The 12,005-nt window shown below is 41.1% G+C and overlaps 1 protein-coding gene across 5 annotated transcripts in view; it reads left to right on the forward strand.

The window, feature by feature from the left end:
* NPL (N-acetylneuraminate pyruvate lyase) overlaps window positions 1-12,005 on the forward strand; it is a 44,084-nt gene that overhangs the window by 29,733 nt on the left and 2,346 nt on the right. For 4 of the 5 annotated variants that reach the window (XM_045452612.1, XM_045452613.1, XM_045452611.1 and 1 more), the window contains 2 exons: window positions 1,471-1,555; window positions 4,683-4,722. In XM_045452612.1, coding sequence (XP_045308568.1) covers window positions 1,471-1,555; window positions 4,683-4,722 — 125 coding nt within the window. The remainder of the gene's footprint in view (window positions 1-1,470; window positions 1,556-4,682; window positions 4,723-12,005) is intronic. The other variant, XM_045452616.1, reaches the window with a different exon arrangement.

Below are 12,005 nucleotides of genomic sequence, written 5' to 3' on the forward strand. Positions count from 1 at the left end.
GAAAAGAATAATTAAGTTGGATAATTTAATGGCTTATTCACCAAGTCAGGATGGCCAGAAATATCCATTGTCACTACAGGGACATTTCTGCCAAGGAGACCTGAATGCCTGGATATGCTGGCTGTGAAATTCTTACTTTTTTCTGCTGTAAATTCTTACTTTTTTGACTTCTGTTTTTTTGGGCCCCCATTTGGCATTTTTAATTCTGTCAACATAATCTGGAGGCAAAGTACATTTGGTTAGACTTTATTTCTTCTTCACTATAATCACATTCTCTCTAACCAAATATGCCTAAGACCCCTGGGATTTGAATTTTAGTATTCTGAAACTCTCCTGACGTTCACGTACATATCGTGACCTAGAAGTGTTCCACATCTATAAGTGACTTATCTCAGCTATTATGTTTTATTTTTCCTTACTTTATGACCAGAAGGTAATGTGGAACTTCACATTCTTGGAATCCCTTGCTGCTCATTCCAGGGTCTACATATATGAAGTACCAACAACATTCTGTTCTTCATATACCAAGATAAATATATTTTTCTGATACTGACTTAACTCTATGAGAAGTTGCTCGACACTGGGGAAGCATCCTTGTTAAGAATTTCTGTAAACATCTACCTTGCCGATTTCTCTAAAAATTCAGTGATTAGTCTAAGATATTTGTCTTTATTGGTAGCTAGAGACTTTTTTTTTCCAGCCTACACTCTGTCAGATCAAAGGACTTATTCTCACTTTTATGTTTGCTGAATTGTAATAGTTGGTGGTGTGAGGTGGTGAAAGCCTTTGCCACAACTCTGTAGCCTTCTTTAAGCCGGAGTCTTTTCACAGTGAAACAGAAGCCAGGCTTACCCTGCAGGGCTTTGAGAGGATTAGACATGATTTATGTCATGCACCTGGAACACAATAGACAGTAAATGATCTCTTGTTTTATTATCTTTATTAACATTATTATTAGAAACTAGCTTCTAGATAATATATGAATTAAGCATATATGTTACAGGTAGTATATAAACTGGGCAGAGAATTTAGACAATCTGCTGGGATTTGCCCCATTCACCCAGTTCTTCAGCATAAGACTTCAAGGCCTCAGCTCAGATGCTATATTTTATCCATAGCTCTTGGCTAGCATTGTGCCTGCACATGTGCCCTGAGGCAGGTGTTGGCCTCATTTACTCCCTACCAAACACACTAACTCCATCTCTCACTTTTTTCCCTTTTCTTCTAACTTTATCATTTTCCATTTTTCTTCCTTTTCTTTATCCCCTTTGGTGTTCTGTGCCTCCTCTTGGCACTGCTTAGTGTTGCTACAAAACTCAGAACTGAAGACACCTGATCTCTAATAGATTAGGGCCAAAAAATACACTTCTGGAAGGCCTGGTATATTTTTCCCTTTTAAGCATCAAAGGGATTGGAAGAACCTCTCCCGCTGAGTTATTGATCTTGCAGTGTATACTGTTTTCTTTCTAGTACCTATAACTACCTGGGAAAAAAGACAAACCAGATGTTGGAGGCTTTTGAACGAAAGGACTTCTCTTCAGCCCTGAACCATCAGGTTAACTTGATTTTCCCTTCATATAAATCACAGCCACTTTTCTTTCCACTGGATAATTCTTATTCTTTCTCATCAGCACTCCTACCTTACCTGCCCTTGTTAAAATTGCCCAGCTGCCTCTCTCTTCATTTTCCTTCTGCTTCTTACCTGTTCTTGTTTAAAACCAAACCTGTCCCCATTGTCCGTGTTCCCTGCAAGTCGAATCAGGACCGGCCCTGTACGGGAATGATCTCTCTCTGTTCCTCCTACAAACGATCTTTTACTCTATGTTCAAAGTATTTTTGTGAGTATGAAATAACAGTGATAGATTTCTGGGAAAAATGTGACCAAATGCTGTCCCCTTGAGGACCTGACACCCAAGTCTCCAGAGTTTATGAAGAAGCTGTGAAGCTGGTAACCCCAAATGGGAAGACTTGAGCTGAAGTCAGAGCCAGTCAGTCACCTTCACTTGCAGTGTGCTGAGAACTGGTGGAAGCATCCACCAGGCAGAAACAAGAGCCTAGTGAGTGATCTAAAAGGAGACACTGGCTTTGAACTAGGAAGAGAAAAGCAGCAGGAGATGATGCTTTACAGGGAGGACCCGGGGGGGATAGTGGCCACTGTTAATGCTACATGGAGGACAGGCCAGCTGTCCAGAGAATGAAGAGACTCCTGAAGGGCAGAACCAATCTCGCAGCTGGGTAATATGTGTACTCAACACAAGTGGAATGGGATGGAAAGAAAGAGGGTAGGCACAAGAGAAGGACTTGGCCTCCGAAATAGTAAATAATCAAAGTGACTGAGTGGAGTATAATAAAGTGACAGAGTAGAGTATCCCAAGAAAATAAGCTGAATGAAAGGCATAGGCAAGATCAGAGCAGGTGCTCAGTCCCAATAAGATTCAGATAAGGAATCTTTTTTAACAAGACAGGCTGCCTTTAGGGAAATTAGAGATTATAGAGCAGAAGTGCAGAACATCCTGGAGGTTAGAGGGAGAGGGGTGACCTGAGCTCCAAGTCAGAGAGAATGTGAGGTAGCAATTGCCAGGAATGATTAATTCCCCACCTTTTAGACCTGAACATTGAGCGATCCTAAATCTACTTCCTATTTCAAGTTTAAATAGCTGATTTAATAGTTGCCTTTGTTCAGCCTCAGATCACGTGAAGCTGAGAACAAGAACAGGGTAGGGACTTCGGAAGCTTTGCCAACTAAACCAAACATTGACAAGACTTTGGTTTAAATTAAGATAAGAAGTCTGTCTGAATTGTGCAGACTTTGCCTTTTTTTTTTTTTTTTTTTTTGCACCAATGGTTATTTTCTTTTTCCTTAGTTTCCCAGTGAAAGTTATTTCTGAAAATTCCAATCTGTTCTAAGCTGAATGACAGGGAAACCATATGATGGAGTAGACAGTAAAACAGCTGTGATAGGAGCCCTTCCATTTAGTGGTTTCTTTCATTGACTGGTCCGGTTTCCATCTCTTTCTTTTCCCCCATTAGTCCCACTCAAAGTAGTATTGGTAAGGAATTTAGTTTACCACATTCTCTGTTTTATTCTTATAGAAGGCTAGTGTGAGTGGGTCTCATTTACTCATTTATTTATATGCCAAGGGCTGGGCCAAGTGCATAACTTCATTAATACTGGTCTCTGCTCTAAGGGAATATACAATCAAGTGAAGAAGCAAAAAGTTAGGGCAGAATTTATTCATTCTAATGGACTTAAATGCCATCTGTTATATTTACATAAGTGAAATGACACATGTACAGAGATGTTCCGTACAACCTTGTTTATAAAAGCAAAAGATGGAAACAACCCAAATATCCATCCATAAGGAAATGGTTAAATGCATTGTGTTTGAGTTACGCAATGGAATTCTATGCAGCCCTTAAAAGGGTGAGATAGTTTTCTATGTACAGGCCTGGAAATATTCCATGATATATTAAATGTAAAAAAGCAGCAGGGTATAGAGTCATGAATGTGATGTGCTACAGTTTGTGTGAGAGGGAGAAAAGAACATAAATACATACGTGTTTGTAAGGTTCTGGGTGTTAAAATTTCATTCTGCACAGAATTTTCTGTTACTAGACTGTATACAGTTGATGAAAACAACATAAGAGTAAAATGTTACTGAAAAGGTATCTCTTCATGAGACGGATGGAGTCTTTTTCTTATGAATTAGTTCACAAATTCTTGGATGAATATTACTTAATGCTAGCATGAGTTTAATTTCAGCATCGATATTATTTCTGGTTTTTGTTTTTAGAGAAATGAGTGCTGCGAAACCCTGTAGGAATGGAAGAAATTTTGTTACAGCAAAGTCACTCAATTCTTTGAACAGTTTTTGAGTCATGTTAAAAATCACAGAATGCTTTAGTGATTTTCAGCTAACAGCCTGGGTAGCAACATTGAAAATAATGTTGAAAGCAAGAAGTTGAAAGCCCTATGGTTTTTTAGAGGACTCGTTACCCATTAATTAGAGGAGTCGCTTTGTCACTTTGTCAGTGCCAATACCAGTATTTTGATCTGCTCCTTTATTTGGTTCCCAGAGGTGTCCCAAGGCAGTGATATGGGAGGTATGTCTTTATTTTTTTTCAAAAGTGGGAGAAAAAGGACTACGAAAAGGAAATACAAAAGGACAACCTGTAGCTGTATTACATGCGAATTCTTCACCTCATCAGTTTTAGAAAATAGCATTTATGGATGTTGAGGATCTAGAAATTATTTATCCCCATAAATCTTAGCCTTGGCTAAGTGTCCCTTAGGTATCTTGGAAAGAAAGTGCCCCAGAGGTTAGTGTACCTCAGTTTGAGAACAGCCACAATAGCTGATAGTTTAGCTATGCAAGCTAGATGAATAAAGGGTGCCTGCCCCCATCTTAGCTCTAGCCTACAATTCTATCTTTGGCGCTTCTTTTCTGCAAGAGCCCTTTTAATAAAGCTTATGTATGTGAAAAGATCCTACCTTCTCCTGGGTGGATCTCAACCCCAACCTCACTTGGCTGTTTTTTCCCACTCTGACAGGCCTTCAGACAACTAGGGTATGTGGGCTTTTTAGTTTGGGGTTTCTGTCCTTTGACTTCCAAAATTTCTAAATTGTTATCACAGCTTAGTAATACTGACTATAGATTTGTGTTTTTCTTTTTCCTTTCCAGTTTTGCATTCAGAGATTTATCAACTTTGTGCTCAAACTTGGTAAGTTTTCTGCTTTGCCTGCTATGAGTGTAAAGGAAATGGAACACCATCACTGTGAGGGTTCAACAAGGACACCTTTAAAAAAATTTTTTTTGATGTTTATTTTTGAGAGAGAGAGAGCAGGGGAGGGGCAGAGAGAAAGGGAGAGAGAATCTGAAGCAGGCTCTGTGCTGTTGGTGCAAAACCCAGTGTAGGGCTCGAACCCACCAAATGTTGGATCGTGACCTATGCTGAAGTCGGACACTCAGTCAGCTGAGCCACCCAGGCTCCCCCAACAAGGACACTTCTTCCTGTTCCGTTGCAAGCAGAGTTTTATTTCCAATACTAGCTTTAAGGCCAACCCTATAAAATGGTGAAGTAAACCTATTTGGAGAGTCTTTGGCACCCTTCCACAAATCTCAATCCTCCATTTTACCACGTTGTTTGCCTCCCCCGCCTCTGCACACCATTTTTTTTTATCCTTTTCTCCCACCATCCTGCCCTTGCTCATTAAAATTCTACCACGCAGATTTCAGCCCGAGGGCTTGGTGGGGGAAGGCAGTCTGAACACAGACCTTACTAAATTGTGAATGACTGACAGCTCTCCCAAGAGTATTTGCAATGTAAAGAGAGTTTATTAACATAAGTAAGCTCAGATGATGGAGGTTTGGATAATAGGACAGAGTAGAATTTGAGGGAAATACAGTGAATTTGCATAGAGAAACCTCCTCACAATCTCCTAAATCTTATCCCGTGACAAATGCCACCATTTAGTCCACCTCTTGAGGAGGTTGGCCCTTTCTGAGAACTTGGGTCGAGTCCAGTTTTAGGTTTGTTCTTGGCAGACCTCCCACCTCCCTTTCAGAGCCTTTTGTCTTCTGGCAACTCCTCCCGAGCTCCAAGCACCTATCATATGGAGCACCTCATTCCTACAAGGTCCTCCACTAGCTCTCTTAATCCTTCGAAGACGCTGTTTCCCATTCGCTCTTCCACTTCCATGATTGTTGTCCTATTTATGTGCCACAAGTACTATATTATTCCCTTGTCCTACCTAAGCCATACTTTTCACAAAAGTGTGGGTTTGGTGTGGTAGGTGTGTATGTTCCTAAGGTACATTTAAATAAATATTAAACTATTAAAACTAGAGCTAAAAGTGTGCTTGTGTACATATAAGATTGTCTAGCAGTGACACTGCAACATTTCTGCCACATACAGCTCTAACATACTAGCTGATACTCTTGCCAGAATATTTGCATTTTTTTTAAGTTTACTTATTTCATAAGAGAGAGAGAGAGAGAGAGAGAGAAGGGGAAAGAGAGAATCCCAAGCAGGCTCCACACCGTTAGCAGAGAGCCCGTTGTGGGACTTGAACTCACAAACTGTGAGATCCTGACCTGAACTGAAATCGAGTCAAACACTTGATGGACTGAGCCACCCAGGTGCCCCCAGAATATTTGCGTTTGAATGTGGACTCTTGAAGATAATTTTTATGATTTAAGAGAACACATCTTTATTTTTTTATTTTTATTTTTTTTTAATATATGAAATTTATTGCCAAATTGGTTTCCATACAACACCCAGTGCTCATCCCCAAAGGTGCCCTCCTCAATACCCATCACCCACCCTCCCCTCCCTCCCACCCCCCATCAACCCTCAGTTTGTTCTCAGCTTTTAACAGTTTCTTATGCTTTGGCTCTCTCCCACTCTAACCTCTTTTTTTTTTTTTTTTTTTTCCTTCCCCTCCCCCATGGGTTTCTGTTAAGTTTCTGAGGATCCACATAAGAGTGAAACCATATGGTATCTGTCTTTCTCTGCATGGCTTATTTCACTTAGCATCACACTCTCCAGTTCCATCCAAGTTGCTACAAAAGGCCATATTTCATTTTTTCTCATTGCCACGTAGTATTCCATTGTGTATATAAACCACAATTTCTTTATCCATTCATCAGTTGATGGACATTTAGGCTCTTTCCATAATTTGGCTATTGTTGAGAGTGCTGCTATAAACATTGGGGTACAAGTGCCCCTATGCATCAGTACTCCTGTATCCCTTGGATAAATTCCTAGCAGTGCTATTGCTGGGTCATAGGGTAGGTCTATTTTTAATTTTCTGAGGAACCTCCACACTGCTTTCCAGAGCGGCTGCACCAATTTGCATTCCCACCAACAGTGCAAGAGGGTTCCCGTTTCTCCACATCCTCTCCAGCATCTATAGTCTCCTGATTTGTTTATTTTGGCCACTCTGACTGGCGTGAGGTGATATCTGAGTGTGGTTTTGATTTGTATTTCCCTGATGAGGAGCGACGTTGAACATCTTTTCATGTGCCTGTTGGCCATCCGGATGTCTTCTTTAGAGAAGTGTCTATTCATGTTTTCTGCCCATTTCTTCACTGGGTTATTTGTTTTTCGGGTGTGGAGTTTGGTGAGCTCTTTATAGATTTTGGATACTAGCCCTTTGTCCGATATGTCATTTGCAAATATCTTTTCCCATTCCGTTGGTTGCCTTTTAGTTTTGTTGGTTGTTTCCTTTGCTGTGCAGAAGCTTTTTATCTTCATAAGGTCCCAGTAATTCACTTTTGCTTTTAATACCCTTGCCTTTGGGGATGTGTCGAATAAGAGATTGCTACGGCTGAGGTCAGAGAGGTCTTTTCCTGCTTTCTCCTCTAAGGTTTTGATGGTTTCCTGTCTCACATTCAGGTCCTTTATCCATTTTGAGTTTATTTTTGTGAATGGTGTGAGAAAGTGGTCTAGTTTCAACCTTCTGCATGTTGCTGTCCAGTTCTCCCAGCACCATTTGTTAAAGAGGCTGTCTTTTTTCCATTGGATGTTCTTTCCTGCTTTGTCAAAGATGAGTTGGCCATACGTTTGTGGGTCTAGTTCTGGGTTTCTATTTTATTCCATTGGTCTATGTGTCTGTTTTTGTGCCAATACCATGCTGTCTTGATGATTACAGCTTTGTAGTAGAGGCTAAAGTCTGGGATTGTGATGCCTCCTGCTTTGGTCTTCTTCTTCAAAATTACTTTGGCTATTCGGGGCCTTTTGTGGTTCCATATGAATTTTAGGATTGCTTGTTCTAGTTTCGAGAAGAATGCTGGTGCAATTTTGATTGGGATTGCATTGAATGTGTAGATAGCTTTGGGTAGTATTGACATTTTGACAATATTTATTCTTCCAATCCATGAGCAGGGAATGTCTTTCCATTTCTTTAAATCTTCTTCAATTACCTTCATAAGCTTTCTATAGTTTTCAGCATACAGATCTTTTACATCTTTGGTTAGATTTATTCCTAGGTATTTTATGCTTCTTGGTGCAATTGTGAATGGGATCAGTTTCTTTATTTGTCTTTCTGTTGCTTCATTGTTAGTGTATAAGAATGCAACTGATTTCTGTACATTGATTTTGTATCCTGCAACTTTGCTGAATTCATGTATCAGTTCTAGCAGACTTTTGGTGGAGTCTATCGGATTTTCCATGTATAATATCATGTCATCTGCAAAAAGTGAAAGCTTGACTTCATCTTTGCCAATTTTGATGCCTTTGATTTCCTTTTGTTGTCTGATTGCTGATGCTAGAACTTCCAGCACTATGTTAAACAACAGCGGTGAGAGTGGGCATCCCTGTCGTGTTCCTGATCTCAGGGAAAAAGCTCTCAGTTTTTCCCCGTTGAGGATGATGTTAGCTGTGGGCTTTTCATAAATGGCTTTTATGATCTTTAAGTATGTTCCTTCTATCCCGACTTTCTCAAGGGTTTTTATTAAGAAAGGGTGCTGGATTTTGTCAAAGGCCTTTTCTGCATCGATTGACAGGATCATATGGTTCTTCTCTTTTTTTTTGTTAATGTGATGTATCATGTTGATTGATTTGCGAATGTTGAACCAGCCCTGCATCCCAGGAATGAATCCCACTTGATCATGGTGAATAATTCTTTTTATATGCCGTTGAATTCGATTTGCTAGTATCTTATTGAGAATTTTTGCATCCACATTCATCAGGGATATTGGCCTGTAGTTTTCTTTTTTTACTGGGTCTCTGTCTGGTTTAAGAATCAAAGTAATACTGGCTTCATAGAATGAGTCTGGAAGTTTTCCTTCCCTTTCTATTTCTTGGAATAGCTTGAGAAGGATAGGTATTATCTCTGCTTTAAATGTCTGGTAGAACTCCCCTGGGAAGCCATCTGGTCCTGGACTCTTATTTGTTGGGAGATTTTTGATAACTGATTCAATTTCTTCGCTGGTTATGGGTCTGTTCAAGCTTTCTATTTCCTCCTGATTGAGTTTTGGAAGAGTGTGGGTGTTTAGGAATTTGTCCATTTCTTCCCGGTTGTCCAATTTGTTGGCATATAATTTTTCATAGTATTCCCTGATAATTGTTTGTATCTCTGAGGGATTGGTTGTAATCATTCCATTTTCATTCATGATTTTATCTATTTGGGTCATCTCCCTTTTCTTTTTGAGAAGCCTGGCTAGAGGTTTGTCAATTTTGTTTATTTTTTCAAAAAACCCACTCTTGGTTTCATTGATCTGCTCTATAGTTTTTTTAGATTCTATATTGTTTATTTCTGCTCTGATCTTTATTATTTCTCTTCTTCTGCTGGGTTTAGGCTGCCTTTGCTGTTCTGCTTCCATTTCCTTTAGGTGTGCTGTTAGATTTTGTATTTGGGATTTTTCTTGTTTCTTGAGATAGGCCTGGATTGCAATGTATTTTCCTCTCAGGACTGCCTTCGCTGCGTCCCAAAGCGTTTGGATTGTTGTATTTTCATTTTTGTTTGTTTCCATATATTTTTTAATTTCTTCTCTAATTGCCTGGTTGACCCACTCATTCGTTAGTAGGGTGTTCTGTAACCTCCAAGCTTTTGGAAGTTTTCCAGACTTTTTCCTGTGGTTGATTTCAAGCTTCATAGCATTGTGGTCTGAAAGTATGCATGGTATAATTTCAATTCTTGTAAACTTATGAAGGGCTGTTTTGTGACCCAGTATATGATCTATCTTGGAGAATGTTCCATGTGCACTTGAGAAGAAAGTATATTCTGTTGCTTTGGGATGCAGAGTTCTAAATATATCTGTCAAGTCCATCTGATCCAATGTATCATTCAGGGCCCTTGTTTCTTTATTGACCGTGTGTCTAGATGATCTATCCATTTCTGTAAGTGGGGTGTTAAAGTCCCCTGCAATTACCACATTCTTATCAATAAGGTTGCTTATGTTTATGAGTAATTGTTTTATATATTTGGGGGCTCCGGTATTCGGCGCATAGACATTTATAATTGTTAGCTCTTCCTGATGGATAGACCCTGTAATTATTATATAATGCCCTTCTTCATCTCTTGTTACAGCCTTTAATTTAAAGTCTAGTTTGTCTGATATAAGTATGGCTACTCCAGCTTTCTTTTGACTTCCAGTAGCATGATAAATAGTTCTCCATCCCCTCACTCTCAATCTAAAGGCGTCCTCAGGTTTAAAATGAGTCTCTTGTAGACAGCAAATAGATGGGTCTTGTTTTTTTATCCATTCTGATACCCTGTGTCTTTTGGTTGGCGCATTTAATCCATTTACATTCAGTGTTATTATAGAAAGATATGGGTTTAGAGTCATTGTGATGCCTGTATGTTTTATGCTTGTAGTGATGTCCCTGGTACTTTGTCTCACAGGATCCCCCTTAGGATCTCTTGTAGGGATGGTTTAGTGGTGACAAATTCCTTCAGTTTTTGTTTGTTTGGGAAGACCTTTATCTCTCCTTCTATTCTAAATGACAGACTTGCTGGATAAAGGATTCTCGGCTGCATATTTTTGCTGTGTAGCATACTGAAAATCTCGTGCCAATCCTTTCTGGCCTGCCAAGTTTCAAGAGATCAGTCACGAGTCTTATAGGTCTCCTTTTATATGTGAGGGCACGTTTACCCCTTGCTGCTTTCAGAATTTTCTCTTTATCCTTGTATTTTGCTAGTTTCACTATGATATGTCGTGCAGAGGATCGATTCAAGTTACGTCTGAAGGGAGTTCTCTGTGCCTCTTAGATTTCAATGCCTTTTTCCTTTCCCAGATCAGGGAAGTTCTCAGCTATTATTTCTTCAAGTACCCCTTCAGCACCTTTCCCTCTCTCTTCCTCCTCTGGGATACCAATTATGCGTATATTATTTCTTTTTAGTGTATCACTCAGTTCTCTAATTTTCCCCTCATATTCCTGGATTTTTTTATCTCTCTTTTTCTCAGCTTCCTCTTTTTCCATAACTTTATCTTCTAGTTCACCTATTCTCTCCTCTGCCTCTTCAGTCCGAGCCGTGGTGGTTTCCATTTTGTTTTGCATTTCGTTTAAAGCGTTTTTCAGCTCCTCATGACTGTTCCTTAGTCCCTTGATCTCTGTAGCAAGAGATTCTCTGCTGTCCTCTATACTGTTTTCAAGCCCAGTGATTAATTTTATGACTATTATTCTAAATTCACTTTCTGTTATATTATTTAAATCCTTTTTGATCAGTTCATTAGCTGTTGTTATTTCCTGGAGATTCTTCTGAGGGGAATTCTTCCATTTGGTCATTTTGGATAGTCCCTGGAGTGGTGAGGACCTGCAGGGCACTTCCCCTGTGCTGTGGTGTATAACTGGAGTTGGTGGGCGGGGCCGCAGTCCGACCTGATGTCTGCCCCCAGCCCACCGGTGGGGCCACAGTCAGACTGGTGTGTGCCTTCTCTTCCCCTCTCCTAGGGGCGGGATTCACTGTGGGGTGGCGTGGCCCATCTGGGCTACTTGCACACTGCCAGGCTTGTGATGCTGGGGATCTGGCGTATTAGCTGGGGTGGGTAGGCAAGGTGCACGGGGGCAGGAGGGGCAGGCTTAGCTCGCTTCTCCTTAGGTGATCCACTTCAGGAGGGGCCCTGTGGCAGCGGGAGGGAGTCAGATGCGCTGCCGGAGGTTTGGCTCCGCAGAAGCACAGAGTTGGGTGTTTGCGCGGAGCCAGCAAGTTCCCTGGCAGGAACTGGTTCCCTTTGGAATTTTGGCTGGGGGATGGGCGGGGGAGATGGCGCTGGCGAGCGCCTTTGTTCCCCACCCACCAAACTGAGCTCTGTCGTCCGGGGGCTCAGCAGCTCTCCCTCCCTTTGTCCTCCAGCCTTCCCGCTTTCCGAGCAGAGCTGTTAACTTATGACCTCCCAGACGCTAAGTCACGCTTGCTGTTGGAACACAGTCCGTCCAGCCCCTCCGCTTTTGCCAGCCAGACTCGGGGGCTCTGCTTGGCCGGTGAGCCGCCCCTCCGCCCCGGCTCCCTCCTGCCAGTCTGTGGAGCGCGCACCGCCTCGCCGCCCTTCCTACCCTCT

This window comes from Leopardus geoffroyi, chromosome C3 (genome assembly GCF_018350155.1).
Source record: "Leopardus geoffroyi isolate Oge1 chromosome C3, O.geoffroyi_Oge1_pat1.0, whole genome shotgun sequence".
Classification (NCBI taxonomy): domain Eukaryota; kingdom Metazoa; phylum Chordata; class Mammalia; order Carnivora; family Felidae; genus Leopardus; species Leopardus geoffroyi.